Below are 16,179 nucleotides of genomic sequence, written 5' to 3'. Positions count from 1 at the left end.
GGGAGTCCATGTAATAATGTGCATGTATGTATATATGTATGTATGTATGTATACACACATTATATATACTGTAACCTTTGTTATACTTAAAAGGCATCTTTGCTAAGGAGTTCATCCAGTAAAACCACATCCATATTCACCTTTGAACATATTAAAGTTTTATTGATCTCACACATATTTTCATGCTTACCAAAGCCCACAAAACACCTATGTACATGTAATGTCTACACAGTCAAGAAGGTCGAAGTTTGATAATTCGCTCTTATCACTCTTTCTAGATAAACACTCCTTTAATATCAGCAAAAATAAAAACATACTGATTGAAGAAGCATCTGTAGTTCCTGAGATGCTCCTAGAAAATTAGTAGTTATTAGCTATTGCTGAATGATACATTCTAGCGTGGTAAAAATGTGTATGGTAGGAGAGGTCTATTATAACACATGGCGTAGTACATTTCCAAGAAGATTTTGAGTCAACCAAATGTTTTTTGAAATGGAGTGAAAGTGAAAAGAGGCCCTCCTATAGTGCCTAATATAATTGTGGGAACACGATGTAGGGGGAAATGTAAGAAAACAGAAAGAGACTGCTTAATTCCTTTAAAACAGAAACTGAATTGCTGAGGCAGTTCTTACCACCTTATTTATATATTGGATTGCTCACAAATCATGATGTCACCCACCAGGAAGCAATGCATCAGGAAGAGTGTGACAGTGTCACAATCCCCCAGAAGGGGAGAGAGGTGCAGCCGAATGACAAAAAGGCACCATCAACTCAAAAAAATGCAAAAGGTTTTATGGATAAATATATAAAAGCATCACATGGGAGTCAGAAACTAGTTTCAGAAACTGCCCGGAGGCCCCCCCCCCAAAAAAAAGATGCTTATAACAAAGGACTCACATTTTGTGAACTGAAACTTGGTATTTCTTGAATACCAGAGATTTAGAGATGGCCAACTACCATAGTTGTGAGATAATCAACTAGCTTCTTATCCTCCTCGCCCCCCAAGAAGCAAGCAGAACGAAACAAAACCTGGCCCTGTTTTCTATTTAAAGAATACATTTTTTTCTTTAACACATACTACTGTCCGTGGAAATGTTTGTGAGGGAATACAGACTTACAGTTTTATTTTGGAATGTAACTTCCAATCAGTCCTTAGTTAACTGTTGTCTTTAAAGAGCCTTCTCCTGCAGAAGAAGCATTAACTACTGAAGTCCAAAGCACACAGTAGCTTTTTCTAAGGTTATAAATATCTATGATTTTAAAAGAAAGAACCTGTATATTTCTTTTTTTTAATTTAATCAATCAATATTTTTTTATTGAAGTAGAGTTGATTCACAATATACATTTCTTTCTAAAAATGCTTATTTTGTTCTTCTGGGGTCTTAAAATGGGAGAGGGGCCAGGAAGGAGAGGCTGGGAACTGTACTGCAAACCCCTCACTGCCACCTCCTTTTCCACCCTTGAGGAGAGAGGTACCTTTAGGGGGTTTCATTTACTGTCATGGTTACTCAAGTGAAAAGGGCTAGTTTTCAACATGCCTGGGTCACAGGAGCTTACATGAGATTACTGAAAAGTCCAGGCTGTACGTACTGTGGGGATGGAGCGTGGGTACACTTAAAGCTTAATGTAGCCATAGTTCACCTCTATAGCTCAATCTCCATTTCCCCTCAAAATATGATCAGATAGCCCTTTGAACAAAGCTGCATTCACTCTTTGAGATGCAAAGAACAGTATAACGAGGCCTAACAGCATAATGGATTCCGCTTATGCCAGAAAGAGCTCTGACTCAGAACCAGTTGCCTCAAACAAGTAAAGCATCTTTTTAAAACACTGGGGAAAGACACAGGGGAGGCAGTTTCATATACCATACTGAAGTGCAGTAGAACAAGGTCGGTTAAGCACTCTATCCTGAGACACACACCTTTCATTTTCAATTGTTTTCAAATAAAAAGAGAGAAATCCCCTTTTCAAGTTGGATTGTTTAAATGCACCTACAGCTACTCTTGTCTAGCAAAGGCTAGGCAAGCTCTCCCTACTGATGCATTTCAAAAAAGGTTCAACTGGCAAAAGAAAGGAAGTGCAAAGAGTTTTTGACAAAAGAGGACTAGTGGGAACACATTTTCCTTTCACAGAAATACTGTTCTAGAAAATCAGATGAGGTAGCAACTCAAACCAGGAATGTGTACATATTTGTGAGACAAACAGGGAATTTGGAGAACTTCAACTTCAGACATTCAACTACATAAAATGATTAGCTTAAAAATTGGGGTGGGGGGGATAAATTTGGAGTTTGGGATTAACAGATACACACTACTATATATGAAATAGATAAACAAGGACCTACTGTATAGCACAGGGAACTACATAGTCAATATCTTGTAATAACCTATAATGGAAAAGAATCTGAAAAAGAACACATATATATGTGTAACTGAATCGCTTTGCTGTACACCTGAAACTAACACAACATTGTAAATCAACTATACTTCAATTAAAAAATTAAAAAATAAATTGGGATGGGAGTTACGTTATAAAAATGGGAGACTAAACGCTTAAACAAAACAAGGTATTCTGATTTTCAGATTACAGCACAGCCTAACCCAGTATGCGGTTCTTCTACCACAGAACCATACAGGTCTGTAAAGAACCCCTGGGACCCTGTCCCACCCTCAGCAGGGCTGTGCCTGCAACTCCCTAGACCTATAGCCATACATCCTGTTTAGCGATGCTCTAAGTAATTCCTAGGCAGCCCTCTCCAGGGCTCAGCAAATGTAAAAGACTAAATCAAAATCAGGACCTCTAAAATATCTCCTCTGATGAAGAGATAATTTTTTTTTTTATATATAATGTACATTTAGAGTAGATTCCAATACTGGTTCAAACAAATAAAAGCATTATGGCATCCACAGTTAATTGCACATTTAAAAGGATAATTATTTTTTTCCTTCCCAAATGAATCATACCATCATCTTCTGAGCTACTATGAAATAGTATATAAAGCCAATTGTTGATTTAGATGACAATCAGGTATTCTAAGTTTAGGTTATAATGTGTTTCTAATACCATTATAACAAAGGCATAACTGCTTTCTTAAACTAAGATTTTTTTTTCCCATTTTTTTCTAACTAGTCAAGATATCATATACTTTATAGATTGTTCATGTGTGAAGGGAGTGACTGAGGACTGAGGCTTGACTAGACATAATGAAGAAAAATAGAATTTTTCATATATTAAAATATGTGAAAAAAATGAAATATACGTGCTATATGCCGCACATGGTCCTGTGTGAGTGGATACACACACACACACATACATACATATGCAGCAAGAGCCATTATTTCTTACAGAAAAGACACACACAGAGGCAGAGGGGCTGACAGTTAGTAACCCCTTAAGTAGGCTAATGGTGCTGAGTTAACAGACAACAATACTATGATTAGGGTGTGTCACCCTGCTCAGCACACGGTGGGCACTCAATAAACACTTGCAGAATTAAATTAAGAATCACTGAAAGGTTTTCATCCATAATAAGCCTTTCACACGTTTAGCGTAACAATAGATTTTGCCCTGATTCTGAAGCAGCCCGGGGGCTCAGGGATTCAATGTGGGTGGAACAAATATAATATTCAAAGAAAAAAAAGTCATTAGAGACTCAGCTGGGTCCAGTGCAGCTTATTGGTTCTATGAAGCTGTTAGGTGTAATTACCGATGTGAATCTAAATGCATTTGACTGAGAACACAGCCAAATTAATTGCAATGTTGGTATATAACAGCTGTTATTCATTTGACACTTCTGTAATAAGAATTAGAATACTGAAATATGGAACCGAAGCATGTTTCTAATAAATGATTAGGCCATCTACAATGTGTTTTGGTCATTTCTTATGTAGTCAATTTGATTGTTTTCACCCACCTGCTCCAATATTTTCACGGTTTTCTGGCTCGTGAAGTTACATAAGGCATACATGGCAACAAGCACATACTGTAGAGAACAGCCAAATTTGTAACTGCCAGCATTACTCATCTTCTACATAAGAACTGATGAAATCTTGTTAAATGCTCAACACACTGAAGACAGTTCTTAGAGTTTTTGCAAATCGGAGTTTCTGCATTTAGAATGTAAGAACTCTTAATGAGATCTAAAGTGTATTACCTATCGTGTTTCGCATATTTATTTTTGTCTCCTATTTAAAAGAATATTTTTAGTTGGTGTAGAAATTTGTTTTACTGCTAAGGCAGACAGAATCAGAGTTTAGCACTTATTTCCAGTGAACTGATGCCAGAAATGTAATTATTCTAGTATGAGGTCAGAAAAAAATTACTAGTGATAAGTGGCTCAAATAGACTACTGGAAAAATAACTAGAACCTTCGATTAATCTAGAGTGTATTCTGGAATTAGAACAGATGAAGCCCACTCTCCAACACTTGTTTGCAATGATCACTCATGCTATGAATACAGGTCCAGAGACAATAACAAAGTTCTATTGATTTACCAATGATCTATATATCGTGGGCTGACTGTATGTACAAACCTATATTTAAACACTATATGCGGCACATTTTCACCTGTGTAAAATGTGAAGCCAAAAATACTGGGGGTTGGGGGAAGGTATTTGGGTGAGTCAGAGGAGGGCTGTGCACTGAGTTCAGAAAGATTATGAATGATAAAGACTGATGCCCAAATGGCTTTCTTATAATTGCAAAATCAGATTAATCAAAACACCTCTTCCCCTAGGCATTCTAGTCAACTAAGATTTTATTGTAGTGATTATTGCTATTAATCGTTTTCCATGATATGTTCACTGAAATAACTATTATTATTAAGGGGATAACAACATTGAACACTTATTAAGTGCCAACCGTGTACCAAGCAACTGTTAAGAGATTTGTAGTGTTGTCTCATTTCATTCTTATGAAAATCCTGGAAGGTGGATGCCATTCTTTCCTCTGTTTTATAGGCAAGGAAGCTGAGGATCAGAGGGGTTAGGTGAATTGCTCAACACACACACACACACCACATATTTCCATTGAAAAAAACAAACCTAGAGAGCAAAGAGAAAAAGTTCTGATTTTGAATAAACAGATTTCTTGAAATGTTTGCTGATATAGGGAGCAAGGCAATTTAAATAAATGGAATATCAACCAGATATTCTTTTTTTCCTTCATAAATAAGGCTTATTAGGTCAATATTTAGTTTTGCATTAGCATCTATGAGCTGCTCACTATCATTTGTAAAATATGCCAGAATGGTGGTACCCATTTTGTCTCAGGAATTTACATAGGGGTAGACAAAAAGTTCGGTCGGGTTTTTCCATAACATCTTACGGAAAAACCCTACCGAACTTTTTGGCCAACCCAATATTATCGGGGGCCCTTTAATACTACTTGGGATCAATTCTGTTATTTATGGGTATTCTAATCTATACTACTGGTTACTGTAATTTAATGCCTGGGGTATGACATTAGGAAACATAATTTTGATCTATTCAGATTAAAATAATGTAATGTGAAATGAATTAATTCACTTATAAGATGTAATTATTTTAAAACTTGGAAAACAGAAAAATCAAATTGCTATTCACCACTAATGATAGAGCTTAAATGTTTAGGTTTATTGGTTAAAATTTGCTTATTCACTCTCAGAAGACTGATTTATCATCAAATCTGACTCAGGTAGCTATCTTTATCATCATACTAGAAGTAAATAGGCAATTCTAATTTCCATATAATCTTATATAAGGAGGAGCAAAGCTGTTCCTGATTAAATAATATTTGCATAAGAATCACATTTGGAGTTTCCAATTTCAAAACACCCTTTTTTAAATGCACTTCTTTTTATTGCTTCCTCCAAGTCCTTGCAATTAATTTGCTGACTTCCAGAAACATGAAAAGAGATTTATTCACCAATATTACAAATATTCAGTAAGCTTTCTTACTTTACCTACAGAATTAATTAATTTATTTTTCGTGATCCCTAAGTTAATTATCATCTATATTAATATAATCAAAGGTTGGAGAACATAGATTATGCCAAGTACTTTGCACAGTTTACATACTATTACACACATTTTAGAGTACATTTATTGATTTAGCATATTTTTGCTGCATTTAAATTAGCTTTCTCAATTTTACATTTAAATAAATGGTGTAATACTGTGCATGCTTTAATTATAATTATTTGGGAAATGGTGCAATAAATGTTGGTTGGATGAATGAAATAACCTAATACGTCAAAAAACATTAATACATAGTTATATATTGATGAAACCTTGCTGTTCTTAAAAAAAAGTCTAGGCCATCAGTAAATCCACTGCTTCCAACTCCCACTGCCTTTTTTTCCATCTCTTTTATGAAATTTTTCTTTCCTGTTACCACCTTCTTAAACTGCCACAGGTTGAAACTCCTTTGAAGAGAGCATCAGATATGAGCTAACTCCTTTTTTTTTTTCTTTTTTCACCTTTCACTGTTCTTTTCCAGCTACATCCACCTTGTGTTCACCTCTCCTTTCTTGTATTCTGGCTCACTACCTGGGTGAACCCTGAACAAATTCCTATAATCAGTTTGGCTCTCCTACCTCATTGCATCACAACCTCCCATCTGACTTGGAAAGCTCTTCACAGTCTTTCCAACAGCCTTCCTACTTTTCCAACAGTTTCCCAATTCAAACCCTCCTCTGCCAACGACGACAACGAGGACAATGACAACATGAGAAAATATTTACTGAACGTTGAACTATTCATCAGAGACCAATGACATCAACATGTAATGGATAGACTAGAGTATTAGTAACACCAGTCTCTGTGGGTTACCTCATTTAACCCTCACAATAACAAGGGAACGTTTTACTATTCCATTTTTTAGAGCAGGAACTTACGGCACAGAGAGATGAAATACCTTGTCAGAGATTATATGGCTACTCAGTTGTAGATCTGAGACCTGAACTTAGGACCTGTCCTTGTCATCATTTTGATGTACTTCCCTGTGGGCCACTGAACAGATCCTCTGTGAGGCCTGTTGCCTTCCGTGCTGACGTGCACCACTGCTGACGTTAGTCCCATTTACTTGAATAGTCTCGCCCCTGCTTTAGCTAAATATTACCCATCCTTCAGCATCTAGTTCAACGGATACATTTAGAGACCATATTTAGCCTTCTCCACGAAGCCTTACATCATTTTACCAGATCTCATTGATCTCCCCTTTTAGATAGTTCGAAATGATCTCTATTATTTATCGGTACACTGTTTGCTGGTTCAGCTTTATTACATCAGAAGAGTAGCAGAATATGTCACCCAAAGATATGCCACTTTGGCATAAGGATTATTTCGAGCTGAAGGTAAGTGAGAAGAAGCAGATACCAGAAAAGCTCTCGGCCCTCTAGCTATTTCCTTAAAAGCAGGATATAAATTTGTAAAGGTGTCCCTCTATTACTCTTTACCAGGAATAACAGAAGATATTCGCCAGAGAGTACTCTAGATAGACTCTTATCCGTCCAGAAATGGCACCAGAGGAACCTACATAACAATTTACTAACTAGCCCTTATCTTCCATTAGTTCCCCCATATATTTACCTTCCCACAATTTGCCACACTAGAAACTCAAAGTCCTCTTCCTTTGTCTCATCTAAAAACTTATCCAAATGTATTATTCTTTTGCTAAGATGCTCTATAAGCCCACGTTCTAACCACCCCTCTGAGTTACTCATCACCGAATGCTGCCAGGTATATGCACGATGCATGTATTAATAAATCTGTTCGTTTATCCCCTGCTAACCTGTCTTTTGTCAGTGTAGTTTACAGGGTCCCAGCCAATGAACAGTTTCTCCTCCCCTACACATCTCTATGACAAAATTGTAAACTAGAAAGGATGGGGACTACGTCTTGAACTTTTTTCTGATTCTCCAACGAGCACAAAATGACTCTTTCATCAGCAGCAGCAGCAAGAATATTCTAGGCCCTTTGTTATATACTGTACTTAATTATCTCATTTAATCTTCACTAAAATGATAGGGGATAAATGTCATTATCCTCCATTACAGATGAGGTAACTGAGGCATGAAGAGATGAAGGAACAGAACAAGGTCATAAAGCGAGTAGGTGGCAGAGCTAGGACTGATCTCCACTTTTTTAATGTACAGACTTTAATAACTTTTTAGGCATGCCACTTAATGTTTGCAAATGATGGTCTCTTTAATATATAACCATGTCTTTTTTCTCTTTTACAATTAAAAAAATACTATTTCTTATCATGGCCTTTGCCTTTGGATCTCTAATTCTTTCAAAATGGAGCCTTGAAACATGGCTTTTTTTTGAAACATGGCATTTTTTAATGGATTTAACTGAAAAGGTATAATTCTCTGGCTGCTCGGTTTCCATGATATCTTTACTTAATTCTGAGCTCGGCTGATCACATCTAGATTATAGAAATAATCTTTTGTGGTTGCTTTATCCTATTATTCTTCTGAATAATTAGATTCCAGAATATTTCCTCATGATGAATGCATATAATTTTGCATGCCAGATAAATATATATTGTTGTTGTTACTTATTAGCTATATGAGATCACAGGAGATTTTTTAAAAGGGAGGGGTTGGCAATTTTGCTAAGTTGATATGAAATAGAAACTTTACAGAAAGAGTATTTGTGTTTTTAAAGTTGTTTGTAATTTTCAAGTGGCTTTCTTTACCCAAGAGACTCTTTACTTGACTACTTTTGTTATAGGTCAGATCCCCGGGTTCCAATGGTATGTATCTCTAGTCACATGTGCATGAACTATCTCTACAGTTTAAATTATATGTATCTCACAATGGCAATCAAATGTTCTATATCAGTTCTCTTTCAGTGGAAAGTGGATAACACCATTCTAGTTGGACACATTTAGAAGTTCTCTATGGCACCTCATTCTTATTTCTAACATGGATTCACCTTTTACGTAGCTCCATCATGCCTCCTCCCAGGCTCTCAGAATATCTGCAGCTGACTTCCACCTAGTTAACAACACCATCTTTTACAAGATACTAAGAAACTCACTGACACTGAGCTCCATCTTGACACCCAATTACCCAACTCTGTTCTTATTCTTTCTTTTCTGCATCTTTTTGTCTTAAGACTATACCATTTCAATGGAAGGATCTCTTTTTAAAACATATTTATAAGTACTAACAAACATATACTCTTAAGTGTAAAATAATATTACAATAAATAACAATAATAATAATAAGTACTTGCCACATATGGGCCACAAATCAAGAACCTAATGGTGAAGTTTATTATTTAATTGATCTGTAAATAGAGATATGGTAAGAATATACAAAAGATTAATCCTATTTTAAAGTGTGTCTTTCGTGTTCAGATCATTCAGCTAAGCATTTGCATAAAAAACTTATTTGGATCTATATACTATGCCTTCAATGATGTTTGAAGAGGTCATCAATCAAATCTTGGCAAATGAAAATATATACATATTATAGACACAATCAAAATAGGTTGTTTCTTTTTTTCTTTCTATTGTAGGTATGTTTTTAAGGAAATAGTGAAAGCTTGATACATACTTGGGGTGGAGGTTGGGGAGGGGGGCAGTGTGATGTGGGAACAAGATTATGTTCTCGGCACAAAACTGGACAGACTGTCTTGACTCCTTCCTCTTTTCACTATTCACCCCGGAGTCTCAAAAGTGTAATCTGGGAACTTGTGGAGACCTGAGATCATTTCAGATCTGCAAGGTCTAAGCTATCTTTATAAGAATACTGAGACATTTTTGCCTTTTTCTCTCTCATTCTTTCATGAGTGTATAGTGCTTTCTAGAAGCTACATGATGAACGATATCGCATTAGACCGAATGTAGAATCAGGTATGAGAATCAAGCTGTCTTTCATTAAGCCAGATTTTGAAGAGATTTACAACACTATTTTTTTCTCTTCTTACTAAGTTTTTTGAAGGGGAGATTTTGGAAGATAAAGCTACATTTCATAAAAAAATGTTATTTAACACATAATAGTTTATTTTAATAGAATTAATAAATAATTACTTTTAAAATTATTTCTTAAATAATTTTATTTACTATGTCTCCACTTAAATTCTAATATAATAAATGTCAATACATATAACCTAAATAAGCAAAAGGTATTGGAGGTCCTCAATAATTTTTAAGAGTGTAAATAGGTTCTGAGACCAAATACTTTCAGAACTTCTGATTTATACTTTACCCTGTGATCTCATTCAAACTCATATGTTATAAGATCAATTGTGTAATTAATTAAGGTGAATTTAAACTAGACTAGGTTGGACCCCTAATCCAACATGACTGGTGTCCTAATAAAAAGAACACCATGTGAAGAGTCAGACGTGCACACAGGGAGATGCCATGTGACCATCGAAGTTATGCTGCCACAAGCCAAGGAACTAACAGAAGCTAGGAGAGAGGCCTGGAATGGGTCCTTCCCTAGTGTCTTAAGAAAGAGCAGGACACCGCCTACACCTTGATTTCAGGCGTCTGTCCTCCAGAACTGTGAGACAATAAATTTCTGTTGTCCTAAGCCATCCAGTTTGTGGTACTTTGTTACAGGAGCCCTAGCAAACTAATATACCCTAACCTTAATCATCAAAAATCAATGATCCCCAAGTCTGTCTGTCTAGTCCAAACCTCTTTCCTGAGTTTCATACGCACACACACAATGGCTTCTTAGACATTTCCCATCTTTACAAGGTTTCTGAAAATGAAACAGGTTCAAAATGTCACTAATCATTGTAACCCTCCTGATGAAGTCTGCTCTATTCTTGAACTGTTTTTTCTTTATGAAGAGTACCACCTTCTTTAATGCTTCCTTCCCTTAATTCCCACATCTAAAATCATCAGGGTCAGTCAGTTCTACCTTTTAACAACCCTCTGGTGATGGTTAATTTTATGTGTCAGCTTGGCTGGGCCATGGTGTCCAGATACTTGTTTAAACATTACTCTGGATGTTTTTCTGAGGGTGTTTTTGGGTGAGATAAACATTTAAATCAGTGGATTTTGAGTAAAGCAGATTGCCCTCTGTAATGTAGGTGGGCCTCATGTAATCAGTTGAAGGCCTGAATAGATCAAAAAACTGATCTTCCCTGAGCAAGAGGGAATTCTACCAGCAGACTGCCTTTGGACTTGAACTGCAACACTGGTTCTTCCCTGGGTCTCCAGGCTGCCATCCTACCCTACAGATTTTGGACTTGCCAGCTTCCATAATCACACAAGCCAATTCCTTAAAATAGATCTGTCTCTGCATATCCACAACCTAGAGAATCTAATACACCTCTTACTGGTGACTTCTGTAACCTCACTACCACTGCATTAGTTCAGGCCACCATCATCTCTTGTCAGGACAATGATAACCTCTTAACCTCTGTTGTCTCAGGCTGTTCCCTTTCCAGTCCATTCTCTATGCTTCTGTCAAAAGGATCTTTCTAAGAAAAAAGCATATCACTTTCCCATTTAGAAACATTCATAGGTTTCCCACAGCTCTCAGGGTAAGACCCTTAGCATAGCCAAGTGAATACACAGTCTGTCCCGTACCTCTTCCAGCCTCTTCTCTCAGTACTCCTTCATGCACGTAAGGGAACTAACATTCAGCACAGTTCTACTGACTCCATCACCTATTAAGCGAGAACTTCCTACAAATACTGTGCTCTAGTACTTTTCCTAATTGAGTGAGACATGTCCCACCCAATCCAAGGAGACAGAAAATAATTAGGTTAGGGGAAAGACCTCGCCTTTAACACGGATTTTATGGAGTGGGCATGAATCAGCAAAGAAACACTGGAGTGAAAAACACCTCAATCTCCACACCTTCAGTATTACAGGTGGGTACCTTGAAGTGTGTGTGTATGTGAGTGTACGTGTGAGTGTGTGTGTGTTTGTATTCTCAAGACCCAAATGTTGCACTGAGATTCTGCCTCACTTATAAAATTGGGGATGTCCGCACATCTGTGTAGTGGCTTACAAGTACTGTCGTGCTCCATTTTCCCCTGAGTAAATCATAGCCATTTATTAAAAAAAAATATATATATATATATATGTATTCTTTTTCATATTCTTTTCCATTATGGCTTTTAATAGGCTATTGAATATAGCTCCCTGTGCTATACAGTAGGACCTTGTTGTATCCCTTCTATATACTTTTCTCGTCTTTTAAAATTATGTTATATTTATTTCCTGGGTAAAAAGATAAACTGCAGTCAATTCCTGAAAAATTGTATGTATTTTAGAGATATGAAGAAGAATGGTATAGATATTATTTCAGAAGATTCACCATTAACAGACATTACTAGAGAGTAACTGACAATGATTAAAAATACGTAATAATAATTAATAATTAACTTTGGCCACAGACTGCCTAGGCTCAGATCTTGGTTCTACCTCTTACTATCTTTGTCAACTTGGGCAACTCACTTAACTTCTCTGTGCCTGTTTCCTCATCTAAAAATGAGATAGTAGCACCCTCCTACTAGGGTTTTATGAAGATTAAATATGTTCAAATGCATAAAATTCCTAGAACAGTTCTTGGTACATAGTAAGTCCTATATATTAGCTGTTGCTGTTGTTGTTATTGTTATTATTATTTGACAATGGCATTTATAAGTGCAAAGATTCTATCGCCAGACTACTTAGATTCTAATCTTGCTGCTAATACTTCCATTTGTGTGACCTTGGCAAGTTCCTTAATTTCTATGAGCTTCAGTTTCCTCATCTGTAAAATGAGATAATAATAGTACCTACCTCACAGAGATGTTATGAAGATTAACTTACTTAAAATATGGCACACAGTCAACATTATACAGTGCTTGCAATTTTTAATATCATTATACTTAGAAATAGGTGGTCCATATTAATCATATTATCTTGCATCTTGTTCAGATTTTGTTTTGTTTTTCAATTCTCTAGCCCTCAGTGGCAAAGGCTATGCTTTTGCATTCTTAAGTTGCAGCTACCTGGTGCTGATCACTTTCTTTCCTTACCCTCTCTTCTTTAAAAAGAAAACCAAACAAACGAAACCAAAAAAATCCACCTTTAATATACAGTCATTCTTGCTAACCAAGAAAACAACTTACTTTATACTATGTGGATATATCAGTATTTTGTTTGTAGGCTCACAGCTGGACAAGGTGCTTCTCCCTATTTTTTTGCAACTTATAACAGTGCTGTCAATATCCATTATGACTTGAAATGTTCAAGTCCCCAAGGGAGGGTGTTAATTATTACTGTACTGTCAACAGACATGTGTCAACAAAATAAAATTAGAGCCATAAGGCTCATCTCTCCAGACCAGTGTTTCTCTTTTCATCTCACTCTCTTCTTCTCTTACCACTGCCTCATCCAGAACATAATATGATTTGGTAAAATAAATGAAGAAAAAAAGAGTGTTGCAACAACATATTACCTTGCATTGGTTATCTAAAAGCCTGTGTTCAGTGCAGGATGAAAAGAAATACAGATAATAACATGAAAGACATTTGATACAAATAACTAATAATATTGTGAATTTTCTACCAAAACCATTATTCACTTTATAATTCAAAATTATCAATAATTAAGTGCAATTATTTTGCACTTCATACCTCTTTCTTAAAAAATGGAAGCACTTCATACCTTTGTTTATATCAATGAGTTGTTTCTTTTTCTTCTGGCGTTCTAACTTTTCTTGTTCAGCTTTCTCTTTTGCAAGCTTTGCCCTCCTAGTCTTCTCTTCCATTTCTTTTCTCTTGTTGTTTTCTTTCACTGCTTCCTATACAAATAAACAGAGTTAAACAAAAATTCTTCCATTATGTATATATTGGAGGAGTTGTGCAATATTAAAATTCTATACATACAAGTGTGGGTGCTCAGAGATGGAAAAGTATTATAGCAGCTTTGAGGTACATTCATATACTTTTGAGAGAAAGAAATAATCGTAAGATATTTCTTCTTGAAAAAAAATTATATGTAACTCAGGCTTTAACTGCTATTACCTGGGGTGCCAGAAAATTAGAAACATGAATGTTCACAGATTTTTTAACAATAAACATATTGTCTCTGTGGTTGAAATATGAAATAGTTTTGATACATAAGAAAAAGTTTAATAGGGAAATATGGCTTAGCAGGTACTGTACAACTCTATTTTACATTTTCCCCTTATCTGAAAAATGTTTTTTTTAAACTACGTGATAAGATTTTTGTAAGAAAAATGAGATACATTTATAAAATACGTAGAACACTTTGTCTACGACAATGATAGTGGTGGGTGGGTGTGGCGGAGGTGGTCACCATTCCATCTAATGGTGCAGGGCATGAAACAATCAGCCATATTATTACAGGAAAGAAATACCTGCACGTTTAATAGCTTTTTACATGCCAAGATCTTTGAGTGCTGAAGCATATTTCAAGCTATTGTCTGTTTTATTTTGGATAGATTATCTGTGGAACTCAAGGTAGTCAGTACATTCCAGTAGACCGTATGGGAGAACGCTGGGGTAAATTGTTCTGCTGGACTAATAGTATTTTAGAGAATAGTCATTTTAGAGAAATCACTAATGCAGAGACACACCGACTGCAAGTTCCTTCCATCAAGTTGTTCTGGGTTTTTTTCCTCTTATGATTCATCAAACATACTTCACAGCATGTACCAACTATCTCACAAAAGCTATTTTGTTCCAGAAACCCTAAAGAAAAGGACTCAATAACAAGAATACATCTACAAGCCTTGGCCTGGAGGTGTCTATATTGAAATATTTTTTCTTCATATTAAAAGGTAATAATAGTTTTTAAAAGCCTTGAAAACACTTTCAAAAAAATTCTCTTGACTTGCAAGAATTATTGGTACCTCCCCCTTCTCCTGCCCCTGTAACACTAATACATCTAACATTAGGCTAAGAGCACAAAATAATCTGGCTCCTGCAGACAAACTCAAAGACTACCACTTAAAATAAATTTGAATAATAGAGTCATAATTTTAGAACAGGGTTTCTCAGCTTCAGCACTATTGTCATTTGGGGCAAGACAATTCTTTGTTGTGGGAGCACCCTGTGTCTTGTAAGGTATTTAGCAGCACTCCTGACCTTTACTGCCTAGATGCCAGTAGCACCCCTCCCCGGTTCTGACAACCAAAATTGTCTCCAGAGATTGCCAAATGTTACCCAGGTTGAGAACCACTAACATAGGGGGTTTCATAGAGATTAATTTATTCACCCAAAATTGCAAATCGTCTGCTCTGCTGAATCCAGCTTCTTTTTGCAGATGTGGAAACTGGGTTCTGAATGAGTTTAAATACTTGCCTAAGGTCACACATTTATGTAATTGCAAAGTTGGGAAAATAACTCATGTCTCTCTTCTCAGGGTTTAGTGTTTGTTTTATTCTTCATGGAAGAAAGACAATGTGGATGACACCAAAAGCACAAACAACCAAAGGGAAAAAATAGATAAATAAGACTTCATCAAAACCAAAAACTTTTATCCATCAAAGGACACTGTCAAGGGAATTCCCTGGGAGTCCAGTGGTTAGGACTCGGCACCCTCACTGCCGGAGCCCAGATTCGATCCCTGGTTGGGGAACTAAGGTCGGGCAAGCTGTGTGGGGCGGCCAAAAGGGAGAAAAAAAAAAAAGAACACTGTCAAGAGAGCGAAGAGATAACCCACAGAATGGGAGAAAATATCTGCAAATCATATATCTAATAAGAATATATAAAAACTCTTACTACTCAACAATAAAATGACAAATAACCCAACTAAAAATGGGCAAAGGATTTAAATAGATATTTCTACAAAGAAGATAAAGAGCCAGTAAGTATTTGAAAAGATGTTCAACATCATTAATCACTAGGGAACTGCAAATCAAAACCACAATGAGGTACCACTTCATGAACACTAGGATGGCTATAATAAAAAACAACAAAACAGATAATAATAAATGAAGAATTGGGGAAATTGGAATGCTTTATATTGCTGGTGTGAATGTAAAATAATGAGTCATCCTGGAAAGCTGTCTGAGTTCCTCAAAATGCTAAACATAGAGTTATAATATGACACAACAATTCCACTCCTAGGTATATATCCAAGACAAAAGAAAACACGTGTTCACACAAAAACTTGTACAAGAACGTTCATTAGCAGCATCATTTCTAATAGCCAATAAGTGGAAACAACCCAAATGTCCACCAACTGATAAATGGATAAACAAA

At 36.1% G+C, this 16,179-nt stretch overlaps 1 protein-coding gene across 5 annotated transcripts in view; it reads right to left on the bottom strand.

Annotated features, from left to right (window-relative positions):
• Nucleotides 1-16,179, bottom strand: part of DIAPH2 (diaphanous related formin 2) — an 865,471-nt gene that overhangs the window by 177,572 nt on the left and 671,720 nt on the right. For all 5 annotated transcript variants that reach the window (XM_082447365.1, XM_082447362.1, XM_082447364.1 and 2 more), the window contains one exon: nucleotides 13,616-13,751. In XM_082447365.1, coding sequence (XP_082303491.1) covers nucleotides 13,616-13,751 — 136 coding nt within the window. The remainder of the gene's footprint in view (nucleotides 1-13,615; nucleotides 13,752-16,179) is intronic.

This window comes from Balaenoptera physalus, assembly GCF_965194825.1.
Source record: "Balaenoptera physalus genome assembly, chromosome: X".
NCBI classification, from domain to species: Eukaryota; Metazoa; Chordata; class Mammalia; order Artiodactyla; family Balaenopteridae; genus Balaenoptera; species Balaenoptera physalus.
Note: the sequence above shows the minus strand (reverse complement) of the source record. Positions and strands in the feature narration are given on the sequence as shown.